General features: G+C 35.4%; 1 protein-coding gene across 1 annotated transcript in view; it reads left to right on the forward strand.

The window, feature by feature from the left end:
• ARHGEF38 (Rho guanine nucleotide exchange factor 38) overlaps positions 1-16,029 on the forward strand; it is a 137,372-nt gene that overhangs the window by 87,794 nt on the left and 33,549 nt on the right. The window contains exons 5-6 of the mRNA XM_030819182.1: positions 828-845; positions 14,427-14,626. Coding sequence (XP_030675042.1) covers positions 828-845; positions 14,427-14,626 — 218 coding nt within the window. The remainder of the gene's footprint in view (positions 1-827; positions 846-14,426; positions 14,627-16,029) is intronic.

Here is a 16,029-nt window from a genome sequence, read left to right on the forward strand (position 1 = left end):
TATTTTTATTCATTTTCTTCCCCAGATTTTCTGACCTATGATCCACAAAGCATACCTGACAAATAAAATTTCCCTTTTGAAGAGGAAAGAAGGAAGCGTGTGAGCTTAAAGCAAATGATTGGAAGGAAATATTGGGCAGGGGGTGGTGATGGTATTTCTTTCATTGCAATAGGAAAGTTCTTTAAACAGTCGTGAATAATTGCCTAAAATTATAGCAGCTGCTGATTTTTAAAAAATTGTAATTCTGTGCTTGATTCCCATCTAATAGGTCTTAGACTAAGCAAAACCTAGTTATGTTAGGATGTCTAGCAATTCACTCATATAGCGTGTCTGGAGATTGAGGAAACAATTGCTTCACACATGTCCCCCACCATTTTCCACATATACAAAGTACTGAGATTAATGGAAAAAAACCTATTAAATCCATTAAATTTTACAAAATGCAGCTTAGGCACTTATTAAATTTTTCCTCAATCACTGAATGTAAAAAGACCATCTATTATTATGGGATGGATCTTAAAAATTTTTATATTGAAAACATTTATTGTACTCCAAATGGTTGGAAACCAAAGGCCACAGTGATCAGATAATAAACACAGGATATCATTTTATTTATCCATAGCCACTTGAGGCTTTTAGATAAAAATTTTCATCTTCTTTATTTGTTAGGGACATGATTATAAAACAATGAGACTACTTCTATAAGGCATTCATGAAAATTACTTATTTTATTTTACATAAGAAAATTTTAAAGGATTTATAATGTTTGTATATTACCTTAAATATACAGATTTACATGAATTTACTTTCTTTTTCTTCTCTTACAGGAAAATATACGTGCAAGAGTAAGTACTTTTTAAAATAATATAAATCAAATATAAAAATCAAGAGAAAATGCAGCTGACTGTTCCTGTCCAAATCAGAAATTCTGATTTTTCTAATCATGAGTATTGCTTTTAATAAATAATCCAGGATTGCAAAGGCATTTACCCCATTATTGGTGCATATTTTACTTATTAAATTATTATCACATATACTTTACCAAACCTTTAAGAAGAATCCCAACATTGCTGATGCCAGAAAGTCTTTGGGAACTGCTCATCATACATATGTTTGGGAATCTTAATGTGTCCAAAAACACTTCTTTCTGTGAAACATATTAGTCTTTAAAAAATCTCAGATTAATATAATGCATTTGAAGTTTCCATAGATTCATGCCTAAGAAAAGATTATGAAAATATCAGATTTCTTCTAATTTCAAGTCTTGTATGATTTATGGAGAAAAAAATCACACACATTATAGCATGAAAATGAAATATTAAGGTGAAATAGTTGGTTACTAGGACAATATAGAAATTATTTTAGAAAAACAGCATATACAAACACTCTGAAAGAGGTCCATTATTGTAGAAGAAAAGTGTGTCCAGGCTGATTAATGCTGAAAGGATGAAATTGACTTCAATACAAACTCAAATTTATTTACCAGGCACATGTTTGGCGTATGGTGAGCAACTCTTTAAGGTCCCGAGCTTCTAGTGTGTGTTTGCTTGTGTGTGTGTGTATGTACTTTAAATTCCTAAGAGTTTATATCAAGAAATAAAGAGTTTACAAAATATAAATTATATTAATGTAAGCAGCAAATACCTGTCATTCATATTTTGGTGCAGAGCAACAGTGAGAATGGAATTCTGGAACTGAAGTGAAGGAATCAGGCATCATACAGATCTGTAGACCAAGGCTATATATCTCAGTCAAGTTGAGAAGCTGATTTTTGAGACACCAGACAGGCAACCAGTTCTCTCACTTTATCAGTCTTTTCTTTTTTTTTTTTTTTTTCTCAAAAGGAAAAACTATCCTACAGGATAAACAGATATGAGTAGATTTGTCTTATGAGTTTCCAATTCTAGGCTCATTTGAATTCGAAGAGGTGCATCGGCTTCCTGGCTTCTCTTCAAAGATAGTTAATGGGGGCTGGGAAATGGCTCTGCCTCATTATACAGCCTGTGTCCCTGGCATTGTGCCAAGGACTGGAGCTTTGCATAACTGAGTAGTTAGAGAAGAACTTGATGTGCTACAAATTCTGCTTAGGTTTCTTTTTCTAAAACTTACATTAGGTCTTTGGAACCAAGAAACAAGGAGAGAGGAGAGAGAGATTCAGAGGAGAAAAGGGAGATACTCTTCTTAGTACAGTTTGCATGCACGGACTTCTACATACAGAATATTTAAACAGTTCATTGTATTGAAACACTTGCTTAAAAATGGCCCTAGCACTTGCTGCAATCCTGCTGTGTAGGAGTTAGCCAGGTTGTGTCTGCTCCCTCTAGACTATTCTATACATCAAGAACTAAAAAAGAAGAGCAATCCCAGCATGTGGCTGGATGCACATCAAAGCGAAGTTTGCCATGAATTATTTTCCTTCCTGTTCCTTTCATTCAGGTCATGAAGCACACATACTGCTACAGGAAAGGGCAAAAGGCAATGTCAAGTGCTGTGTAATTGTTGGGCTCTTTAGTGGCAAAGGCCAGCAATGTTGCAGCCAAAAGGGCATTTAAGAGTACAAGATGTGGGTTTTTACATGGCATTCAATAATCCCTCACTTATGGCAATCAAAAATTGTCTATTTTTTAGGTTTTTTTTACAACCTACCTTCTTAAAAATACAAAATGAAAAATATTTGTAATTCCTACAATGTTTACTTTGAATTATAACCTCACGCAAACATCAGGCGGTATCAAAGTGACAGCAATCGTAGAACTTCCCACTAAAAGCAAGAAAAAAAAGCCTATTCTAAACACAGCTATCTTCAGAAATGCAGTGTCTTGTTATCTTTACGCTTTCACTCTTTTCTGTATGTGTTCCCTGTCAGATTAGCTATTCTCACCTTGGATTTCAACGTTCCTATTAATCACAAAATATTATAAATTATTTTCTCTTTTCTTTGTATTTTAAAAATTATTGAAGAAACATTGCAAAAAAAGGAAAATAAAAATGAGGATAGTAAAGACAATCAGCAGTCACTTTCCAAAGCTAACTATTGTAGCACTGCAGTGAGTCCCTCACTTCACCATACTTTCTTCTTCACACACATACATTGACTAAAATAGGAACACTATATATTTCTTGTATGTCGACTTGCTACCTCATTCATCATCAATACATTGTGAATATCTTTCCATGTCAGTAAATGTAAATCCACATAGTTTTATGCTTGCATAATATTCTGTCTGATATATATGCCATAATTTAGTTTACCAAACCCTTACTGACAGTTGAATTGTGTCTGTCTTATTGATGTCATAAGTTTATTTTTACATATGATCTTGGTACAATAATCTGATTTTTTGGATCAATTTCTGAAAGTGAAATTGCTAGATCAAAGGGCTTTTGATACTTATTGTCAGAACATTTCAAAAAAAAGCTGAGCTAATTTATATTCTCACTACTCTTATGTGAATTGTTCATTTATCCACTACTTGCCAACACTAGATACAAATAATATTGATATCTTTATAACTTGTAATGTATAGGCCCAAATAGTATCCAGTTATTTTAATTTGCATTTTTCCTATGTATTTAACTATTTGTATTTCATTTCTAATGAATGGTGTTTTTAAATGATTATTCACTTTTACTGAGCTGTTCATCTTTTTCTAATACATTTGTAATGTCTCTTTAATCAGTACATATTAACCTTTGTCTTATGTATTATATATAATTTTTCCAGTTTATCATCTGACTTTTAACATAGTTTATGGCTGTTTCAGGCTCTGTTTTTAATCTATAAAATTTTACGGAGCTAAATTTTTAAATAGACATCACTTTTTTTCTACTGTGGCTTTCAGATTTTGTGTCTTCCTTAGAAATTCCAACATTAGTTTATAAAGGATGATCCTATGATTTCTTCAAATTCTTATATGGTTTAATTTTTAGATTCAATATTTGATCTATCTCAAAATTATTTTAGTGTAAAGAATGAGGCCAAAATCCATTTTTATTATTTTATTTATGGCTAGCTAATTCTCATAACATCTGATATTGAATAACTCACTTTTTCCCACTGAATAGGATTGTCAAATTTACCATGTACTCTATTTCTATACATATTTGTGTCTATTTCTTGATTTTCTTTTTTGTGCTATTCATTTGTCCATAAATGTATCAATACCAAACTGCTTTTATTTTTGTAGCTTTATAATATATTTTAATATTCCATATCAGTCTCAGCTCAGTACTTTTCTTTGACAATTTTTTGAGTATTCTTGCATATTCCCATTCTATAAAAAACTTTTTATTAAAAATGATATATAACCTTATTTCAATAGCCAAATCATTCTGCAAGATTTGTCAAGAAAAATAGTAATCCCCTCTTCTCCTGCCAGCCCCTAAATTCTCATTAGAATACATTACTTTCACAAATTTAGCTGTCTATTTTGGTATTTATCTTTATTACTCTAAAAACATGCTTGGTTGATGGAGCTGAAAGCCAAGTATCGAGAACTACACAAAGATTGCAGAAGACTCGGCAGCCGATGAGATTAACTGGAAGAAAGGGTATCAGCGATGGAGGATGAAATGAATGAAATGAAGTGAGAAGGGAAGTTTAGAGAAAAAAGAAAGAAACGAACAAAACTACCAAGAAATTTGAGACTATGTGAAAAGACCAAACCTACGTCTGACTGGTGTACCTGAAAATGACGGGGAGAATGGAACCAAGTTGGAAAACACTCTGCAAGATATTATCCAGGAGAACTTCCCCAATCTAGCAAGGCAGGCCAACATTCAGATTCAAGAAATACAGAGAACGCCACAAAGATACTCCTCGAGAAGAGCAGCTCCAAGACACATAATTGTCAGATTCACCAAAGTTGAAATGAAGGAAAAAATGTTAAGGGCAGCCAGACAGAAAGGTCGGGTTACCCACAAAAGGAAGCCCATCAGACTAACAGCTGATCTCTCGGCAGACACTCTACAAGCCAGAAGAGAGTGGGGGCTGATATTCAACATTCTTAAAGAAAAGAATTTTCAACCCAGAATTTCATATCCAGCCAAACTAAGCTTCATAAGTGAAGGAGAAATAAAATACTTTACAGACAAGCAAATGCTGAGTGATTTTGTCACCACCAGGCCTGCCCTAAAAGAGCTCCTGAAGGAAGCACTAAACATGGAAAGGAACAACCAGTACCAGCCACTGCAAAAACATGCCAAATTGTAAAGACCATCGAGGCTAGGAAGAAACTGCATCAACTAACGAGCAAAATAACCAACTAACATCATAATGGCAGGATCAAATTCACACATAACAATATTAACTTTAAAGGTAAATGGGCTAAATGCCCCAATTAAAAGACACAGACTGGCAAACTGGATAAGGAGTCAAGACCCATCAGTGTGCTGTATTCAGGAAACCCATCTCATGTGCAGAGACACACACAGACTCAAAATAAAGGGATGGAGGAAGATCTATCAAGCAAATGGAAAACAAAAAAAGGCAGGGGTTGCAATCTTGGTCTCGGATAAAATAGACTTTAAACCAACAAAGATCAAAAGAGACAAAGAAGGCCATTACATAATGGTAAAGGGATCAATTCAACAAGAAGAGCTCACTATCCTAAATATATATGCACCCAACACAGGAGCACCCAGATTCATAAAGCAAGTCCTGAGTGACCTACAAAGGGACTTAAACTCCCACACAATAATAATGGGAGATGTTAACACCCCACTGTCAACATTAGGCAGATCAACGAGACAGAAAGTTAACAAGGATATCCAGGAATTGAACTCAGCTCTGCACCAAGTGGACCTAATAGACATCTACAGAACTCTCCACCCCAAATCAACAGAATATACATTTTTTTCAGCACCACACCACACCTATTCCAAAATTGACCACATAGTTGGAAGTAAATCTCTCCTCAGCAAATGTAAAAGAACAGAAATTATAACAAACTGTCTCTCAGACCACAGTGCAATCAAATTAGAACTCAGGATTAAGAAACTCACTCAAAACCGCTCAACTACATGGAAACTGAACAACCTGCTCCTGAATGACTACTGGGTACATAATGAAATGAAGGCAGAAATAAAGATATTCTTTGAAACCAACGAGAACAAAGACACAACATACCAGAATCTCTGGGACACATTCAAAGCAGTGTGCAGAGGGAAATTTATAGCACTAAATGCCCACAAGAGAAAGCAGGAAAGATCCAAAATTGACACCCTAACATCACAATTAAAAGAACTAGAAAAGCAAGAGCAAACACATTCAAAAGCTAGCAGAAGGCTAGAAATAACTAAAATCAGAGCAGAACTGAAGGAAATAGAGACAAAAAAACCCTTTAAAAAATTAATGAATCCAGGAGCTGGTTTTTTGAAAAGACCAACAAAATTGATAGACCACTAGCAAGACTAATAAAGAAGAAAAGAGAGAAGAATCAAATAGATGCAATAAAAAATGAAAAAGGGGATATCACCACCAATCCCACAGAAATACAATCTACCATCAGAGAATACTACAAACACCTCTATGCAAATAAACTAGAAAATCTAGAAGAAATGGATAAATTCCTCGACAAATACACCCTCCCAAGACTAAACCAGGAAGAAGTTGAATCTCTGAATAGACCAATAACAGGCTCTGAAATTGTGGCAATAATCAATAGCCTACCAACCAAAGAGTCCAGGACCAGATGGATTCACAGCCGAATTCTACCAGAGGTACAAGGAGGAACTGGTACCATTCCTTCTGAAACTATTCCAATCGACAGAAAAAGAGGGAATCCTCCCTAACACACTTTATGAGGCCAGCATCGTCCTGATACCAAAGCCTGGCAGAGACATAACCAAAAAAGAGAATTTCAGACCAATATCCTTGATGAACATTGATGCAAAAATCCTCAATAAAATACTGGCAAACTGAATCCAGCAGCACATCAAAAAGCTTATACAACATAATAAAGTGGGCTTCATCCCTGGGATGCAAGGCTGGTTCAACATACGCAAATCAATAAATGTAATCCAGCATATAAACAGAACCAAAGACGAAAACCACATGATTATCTCAGTAGATGCAGAAAAGGCCTTTGACAAAATTCAACACCCCTTCATGCTAAAATCTCTCAATAAATTAGGTATTGATGGGACATATCTCAAAATAATAAGAGCTATCTATGACAAACCCACAGCCAATATCATACTGAATGGGCAAAAACTGGAAGCATTCCCTTTGAAAACTGGCACAAGACAGGGATGCCCTCTCTCACCACTCCTATTCAACATAGTGCTGGAATTTCTGGTCAGGGCAATCAGGCAGGAGAAGGAAATAAAGGATATTCAATTTGGAAAAGAGGAAGTCAAATTGTCCCTGTTTGCAGATGACATGATTGTATATCTAGAAAACCCCACTGTCTCAGCCCAAAATCTCCTTAAGCTGATTAGCAACTTCAGCAAAGTCTCAGGATACAAAATCAATGTACAAGAATCACAAGCATTCTTGTACACCAATCACAGACAAACAGAGAGCCAAATCATGAGTGAACTCCCATTCACAATTGCTTCAAAGAGAATAAAATACCTAGGAATCCAACTTACAAGGGATGTGAAGGACCTCTTCAAGGAGAACTACAAACCACTACTCAATGAAATAAAAGAAGATACAAACAAATGGAAGAACATTCCATGCTCATGGGTTGGAAGAATCAATATCGTGAAAAGGCCATACTGCCCAAGGTAATTTATAGATTCAATGCCATCCCCATCAAGCTACCAATGACTTTCTTCACAGAATTGGAAAAAACTACTTTAAAGTTCATATGGAACCAAAAAAGAGCCCGCATCGCCAAGTCAATCCTAAGCCAAAAGAACAAAGCTAGAGGCGTCATGCTACCTGACTTCAAACTATACTACAAGGCTACAGTAACCAAAACAGCATGGTACTGGTACCACAACAGAGACATAGATCAATGGAACAGAACAGAGCCCTCAGAAATGATGCCGCATATCTACAACTATCTGATCTTTGACAAACCTGACAAAAACAAGAAATGGGGAAAGGATTCCCTATTTAATCAATGGTGCTGGGAAAACTGGCTAGCCATATGTAGAAAGCTGAAACTGGATCCCTTCCTTACACCTTATACAAAAATTAATTCAAGATGGATTAAAGACTTAAATCTTAGACCTAAAACTATTAAAACCCTAGAAGAAAACCTAGGCAATACCATTCAGGACATAGACATGGGCAAGGACTTCATGTCTAAAACACCAAAAGCAATGGCAACAAAAGCCAAAATTGACAAATGGGATCTAATTAAACTAAAGAGCTTCTGCACAGCAAAAGAAACTACCATCAGAGTGAACAGGCAACCTACAGAATGGGAGAAAATTTTTGCAATCTACTCATCTGACAAAGGGCTAATATCCAGAATCTACAATGAACTCAGACAAATTTACAAGAAAAGAACAAACAACCCCATCAAAAAGTGGGCGAAGGACATGAACAGACACTTCTCAAAAGAAGACATTTATGCAGCCAAAAAACACATGAAAAAATGCTCATCATCACTGGCCATCAGAGAAGTGCAAATCAAAACCACAATGAGATACCATCTCACACCAGTTAGAATGGCCATCATTCAAAAGTCAGGAAACAGGTGCTGGAGAGGATGTGGAGAAATAGGAACACTCTTACACTGTTGGTGGGACTGTAAACTAGTTCAACCATTGTGGAAGTCAGTGTGGTGATTCCTCAGGGATCTAGAACTAGAAATACCATTTGACCCAGCCATCCCATTACTGGGTATATACCCAAAGGACTATAAATCATGCTGCTATAAAGACACATACACACGTATGTTTGTTGCGGCACTATTCACAACAGCAAAGAGTTGGAACCAACCCACATGTCCAACAACAATAGACTGGATTAAGAAAATGTGGCACATATACACCATGGAATACTATGCAGCCATAAGAAATGATGAGTTCATGTCCTTTGCAGGGACATGGATGAAACTGGAAGACATCATTCTCAGTAAACTATCGCAAGGTCAGAAAACCAAACACTGCATGTTCTCACTCATAGGTGGGAATTGAACAATGAGAACTCATGGACACAGGAAGGGGAACATCACACTCCGGGGACTGTTGTGGGTTGGGGGGAGGGGGGAGGGACAGCATTAGGAGATATACCTAATGCTAAATGACGAGTTAATGGGTGCAGCAAAACAATATGGCACATGGATACATATGTAACAAACCTGCACATTGTGCACATGTACCCTAAAACCCAAAGTATAATAATAAAAAAAAATAAAAAATAATATTAAAAAAGAAACAACATAAAAAAAAGAACTTTGTATCTGAAATACTTCTCTTTTACTCTCACACTTGGTTTATAGTTTGATTTGGTATCGAATTCTAAATTGGAAACCATTCACCTTCAGAATTTAGAGGTAATTCTTTATCATTTTCTAGCTTTCAGAGTTGCTATTAGAAATCTGAAACATTCTGATTCCTAATTATGCATTTATACCTACGTGCTTATTTCTTTTTCTGAAGGATTATAGAGTCTTCTTTTTGTCCTTAGCACTCTGAAGTTAATGAATTCCAAGGTGTGACTCCATTTCTTCCATTGTGCTGGACACTTAGGGAGTTCTTTTAACCTGCAAATTCCTGTCTTTTTCTTGAATTATTTCGCTCACTATTTACTCCTCATATTTGCTTTGTTTTACCCTTCTGTGATTCTTATTAGTAGATGATGAACTTCCTAGACCAGTCATCTAATTTTCTCATTTTTTTTCTATTTTCTATTATTTCGTGTGTTTGTTCTTCTCTTTGGAAAGTTTCAAGACATTATCTCCAACACTTGTAAGAATTAGACACTTTCTTAAACAGATTTTCAATGGACCCTCTTTATTTTGGTATCCAGCCCCTCATTCCCTATTTCCATGCGTAACCAGTGACTGTAATTGATTAACATTTGCAAAATGATTAAACATTGCCTCACCATTTCACTGGTTCTCTCTGGTCTGTTACATCAATTACTATTCATTTATCTCTTTTATGTATTCTAATTTAATAATTATTATGACGTATTTATTTTCACTATTATCTTTTATTTATGACAAATGCTGTTTGTTTATTTGTGTAACAATATACAGTTTCCTTTAAAATTGACTTAGGTGTTTTAAAAGGAGAGTAAATTGAAAAAAACTCAGTAGCAGCATAAATGCTTGTGGCTACTGTAAAATAAATATTAAATTTAGGATGCTTGTGATCACGAAATAAAGGAAATTCAAAGTAATACAGTTAATAGTTACATAATTATTCTTTTTTTTACTTATTTTTTCCTTCCCATTAAGAAATATAGATATGCTGCTTGTTGAATATCTCCTTTTTTTTGTTTTTCAGCATAATCTTTATATTATTTAAAAGTCATTTTAATTTTCACTGTACTTTTTTCTTGTATTTGATGTGAAACTCTGCAGCAAAACTGGATGCTGCTAAAACAAAGCCAGCTGTGTTTACTTGACTTTGTAAAGACCCAAAAATAATTTGTAATGAGATTAGTGTAGCTACTTTTGGCACTAAATACTTGCCAAAGGATTTATGATAAGACAGAGGAAGATGAAATAGAATTACAAATTAATAAGTAGTTTAGTTTTTGGCCCAATATGTATGAGCAATTGTTACACATTTGTTTACTTACTGTGGGGAGTCATGGGATAATTGACTTCCTGGCTGAGATGGGTTATATCACACATAGGACTCATCTGTCTCGCATGGTTTTCAGAATTGTATCTTACTGTGGGAGATTAGATGAGGTGAATTTTGTGGCACTGAAAGCGTGGAGCATTATTATCTTATGACACTCCCTCTATCTTTTCTACCATATTGCTTGTCTGTGCGATGCAGATATCTGAATATCATTGCTCATCACTTGGGCAACTCTCTCAAGTATATCTCCAGACACAAAAGTGTCTGGGAGATTTCTCATTTTTGAGAACGCCTTTTTTAGGATTTGTATTTATGACTTTTTTAGGAGAAACAACAATCATTTATAATTACTATTATTGTCATTTGAAATGCGCCTCTGCCTGGCCACCTGGTCTGGGAGGTCTACCACGGAGGCCAGACGCAATGTGGGGGCTGGACGTGGTGGCTCACGCCTGTAGTCCCAGCACTCTGGGAGGCTGAGGCGGGTTGATCACTGGAGGCTAGGAGTTCGAGACCAGCCTGGCCAACACGGCGAAACATATGAAAAATACAACAGACAAACCAACCAACCAACCCAGCAACAACAGAACAGGTCTACCCTGGAGTCATATTCTAATTTTTTCTATTTTCCTCCCTTTCTGATCCTTTATCCCACTTTCTTTTTCTTCCTCTTCCTTCTCCTTCTTCTTTGACAAAGACATAGAGGATTAAGTTATTATCATTGATCCATACAAAGTCCCTCTCTCATTTATTTTCTTTAATTCCCACCCCCCATTTCTATTCCCCGTCTTCCCATGTGCAACCTTCTTAATATGTTTGATATGCATCTTTTTGTTTGTATGTGTTTTCAGAAAATGTTTATTGTTTTGTGTGCAAAAAAAATTAATTAAAAAAAGAAATAAAAACAACAACAACAACAAAAAAAGAAATACAAAAGGGAGAGATAGAACTTTGATCCCAAAGAGTGATGAAAAAAAAGTAATGATACAATCTAGACACAACAGAGCCTAAGTTGGTTTTTTGATAGATCTGGATAAGAAAGAAATGAGGGCAGTTCTTAACATTTAAAGTTAAAGTTCTTAACATTTTACTTCCCATTCATTCTGTGAGGAATAGAAGAAACTACTGAAGGATGTACTCCACCAAAATGAGGAAGAACCAACACAGGAAAGAGGCAAAGAGAATCTCCAGGATGATAGGAGGGGAATTCCTACAAGATGGCTGCACATCTGGGTTTTTGTTTTTTATAATTAAAAATAAAAGCACAAATATAACAAAAGACCAAACTAATAAACTGTTTTATTAAAGTTGAGTTTATATTGATTTAAATGTTTGATTATATGTTGATAGTCTTTTAGTGATTTTAAAAGATTAAATAAGTTAACATTTGATAATAAAAACTTGGAAGAAATTCTGATTATATTCATATAGATAATATGATTTCCTCTAATCAAGTTAATACCTTTCGTATCCTTGACTTGTTTCTTATTTAAGGGAATTATTTCTACTTTCTACTTAAGTGACTAAACTGTTGTATTATTGAAGAATCTCTGCTTACGATATATAAGAAAATGTCCTTCATATTTAAAGGTTTTGCTACTGATACACCATCAGTTAGAAAATATCTTTTGGGTTTTTCGTTCGTTTTTTTTTTTCAGTATAAATACTGAAAACAGTTTTCAGTATTTATAATAGATTTATTTTTAAAATCTACTTCACTCAGTCCTCTTGGAAACCAATAAACAATCTCTCCTTCCTTCCCTCTTTCCGAGTCTCTCTTTTACCTTCTTTCTGCCTACTTCCCCCTCTGTCACTTTCTCTCCTTACCTTCCTTTTTTTCTTCCTTAAGAGATTTGGTGCAAATAGGTATGAAGTAGAAGATACAGCCTATTAAAGCAACTCTTTACTCCCTTATAGACCTTTCATATTTATTCTGGTTTTCTTTTTAAAAAAATATTGCCTTTGGGTTTGCGTTAGTCTTTGTCTCTCTTATGCTATCATCATTTTCTCTGCATGTGAACAAAATTCCTCAGTCATTTATTCATGTTTTTGGAAAAAACTTTCAGTATGACATAAAAGCACATTACAGAAAATCTGAGAACTCTATGATTTCTCAGTCCACAAATATGCATTGAGAGAATACTGTATGCCATGAGGGAGATAGAGTGGCGACAGGGAAACTGATCATAAACTGGTAAATACGGAAACAAGAGGATTCCAGATAGTGATAAATGATATGATAAAATCAAGTGGAGAGATGTGATAGTGACTAGTGTATGTTTGTGAATGTATGTGCATGTGTATTTCTGCACATGTGTGCATGTACATGTGATAATACATTCTTTTGTTTCTCGTTTACCAAATGAATTGAATTAGATGGTCTCTAAGATTCCTTCCTACTTTTTTTTTTTTTTTTTGCGACAGGCTCTCACTCTGTTGCCCAGGCTGGAGTGCAGCAGCTTGCTGCAGCCTCGACCTCCCCAGCTTAAGCAATCTTCCCACCTCAGCTTCCCAAGTATCTAAGACTACAGGTGCCTGCCACCATGCCTGGCTAACTTCTGTATTTTTTTCTAGAGACCGGGTTTTGCCATGCTGCCCAGGCTGGTCTTGAACTCCTGGGCCCAAGTAATCTGCCTGCCTTGGTCTCCCAAAGTGCTTGGATTACAGGCCCGAGCCACTGTGCCTGGCCCCCGACCCTTTCTAGTGATGCAACTTTTCTAATTTTGTTCAACATTTTTATAGCTGTTTTACTATTCTAATAATATGGTCAGTCATTTATCCATAGTAATACTTTAAAAAATTATTGAAGTATAAAACATCCACCTATTAGGATTTGAAAACAGTGTCTGTATTTCCTATCTTCAGTGTATCTTTATTGGTCTCTGCATAAAGAGGCTTTTAGAAATCACTGCCTTCTGTCTGAATGATCAATGAGAGTGGGCTAGACAATGGCATGACCAAGCTTATAGCTTCTTCCCCTACTGTGAACTGCCTAACCAGTTGGAATGGCTCCAACCTCATCTCAGAAGCTGCTAAAGGAAAAGTTAGGCATGAGTCTCGCTTTTGTGTAGTCATTTGAAGATTTGTTGACTAAGAATTCCACATGGAATGTCACTGTATGATAGCAATGATTAGTGACAGGGATAGTAATAACAATAACTAGAGAATTATCAAATTTATCAGAAGTCCCTTTTGGGGACTATGGTAGAGCCTCCAAAACATTGTAAATGCAACTTCTCAATTTGGTGGAAGAGAGAGGCCAAGAATTCCTTTTGACTACACCTTGCAAGTCTCTGTTCAGATTTTTAAATGGTTATTCTCCTTCAATAATAATCACAAAAATGCCATCAGAAAAATGCATTTTTCTTTGTTGTCATGGTAAAATACATTCTGAAATTGTTTCCCATTATATTATAAAGCCAATTATAAAAAACCTTGTAAACCGTACATGGCATATGGATGAAAATCATGCTTTGAGACCATTTGGTGGAAAGATATACTTGTTGCTTTCAGGTTTTTGCTTCATAGTAGGGTCTTTCAAACTTGCTTCTTTCTGTCATCTTTTGCTCTTGCTTTTATTTAGAAATTTTAGATATACAAATGGAAAAAAAGAGAAAATGTTTTAGAAATAATCATAACACACAAAAATGAAAATGTGTTAATAAAACATATGTTTGTGAAACTGATATTATTTATCTGTATTGTAGAGGCAAACCAAACTTATTGGACATGGGCTCTTTGATGATCAAACCAATTCAACGTGTGATGAAATACCCCCTATTACTGTGTGAACTTCGGAATTCCACCCCTCCCTCTCACCCAGACTACAGAGCACTGGACGATGCCTTTGCTGCTGTGAAGGACATTAATGTTAACATCAATGAACTTAAAAGAAGGAAAGATTTAGGTAGGAAGAGACGTGATGAATTGGTTGTTTTCCATTATTGGAGTGTTCACTTTATGTTTCTGAGAATCAGAATGTTTAAGTAGTTATAGCAGCTGCAGTGAACTGATCATTTGAAATCCAGAATTAGAAGCTGGAGAGAAGAGTGTGGTTTTGTCTTGCCAACTGGGTTAAGGAGAAGATTAAGAGGCACAAAAAATGAAATTAAAAAATAAGTCAGGCAGCCATATGCTCAACTTCACTGGACCACTGCAATCCTGGTGACATATGGTGGGCTGAAGAAACCCATTGCATATAGTCCTCCTGTCACTGGAGATAAGTGTGGTAAGAAGGAGAAATGGCCACGTTGCAGCAGCAGTGGGAAGCAAATGCAGAAAGCACCCAGGAAAGGGGCAGATCCAGGTGACGGAGACCATCTAGTCTGTTGGATTCATTTGGTTCTGGCACACAGAGAATGGAGGTTTTGTGGCAATAATTTCTCTACTGATGTGAGCAAGTATAGTTCTTTCTAGAATTAGCAAATTATTGTTAATTATTTGTAAGCTAAAATATAAAATCAGTGTTTAATGTAAAATTTCAAAACAGAAGGGATAATTACATGGTTCCTATACATCCCAGAGGTAGTAATGCATTGAGCTAGGCTGCGGGTCCTCCCTCAGTGTGATTTGTGTTCATATAAGTTCTTAGTTGGTGTTGTACTGCTAGTATTAAATCTCAGTTTGACATTAAAGCCACAGCAGGACTTTAGAGCTAAATGGCCTAATCACTTTATTTATTTTTGTTTTATTTTCTGATATTTATTTTGAAAGTCATATATTTGTATTGGTAAATTAAAAAGAAAGGTGTAGAGTAAAAAGTAAATGTTATGGAGTAAGAAAACTCCATGAACAAAATGAAGAGATAGTACACAAAGGATCACTGTCCAGACTATATAATCACTGACATTAAATCAATACAAAAACATTGTAATACAAAAAGGTTAATAATAAAAAGAAGCAATTCACAGTTTTAAAATTCAAAGCTTCCTTTATACTCAGGGAAATGTAATCATTGAAATCACACTAACATACCATTTCCAGTCCAAGAGACTGGGGGGAAAAAGTAATGAATATGCTAAATGTTTAATCTCAATCTACAGGTGAGAATGTACTTGGAATCACTGGTTTAGAGAACAACTTGACAGTACCTAGTAAAGTTGAAGGTGCACACACCAGAGACTCAGAAAATGAATTTCTAAGTATTTGCCCAAGAGAGATTCTTGCCCATGTGCTCAAAGAGAGATGTACTGGTAACTAGCATTGTTCATAAATGCAAATAAAGAAGACACATTAATCCAGATAGTGGATAGATAAACTGCATATTATACACTACAATACCACAAGAAGATAAAAATTAACTAAATAAAA

The sequence above is a fragment of the Nomascus leucogenys genome, chromosome 9 (genome assembly GCF_006542625.1).
Source record: "Nomascus leucogenys isolate Asia chromosome 9, Asia_NLE_v1, whole genome shotgun sequence".
NCBI lineage: Eukaryota > Metazoa > Chordata > Mammalia > Primates > Hylobatidae > Nomascus > Nomascus leucogenys.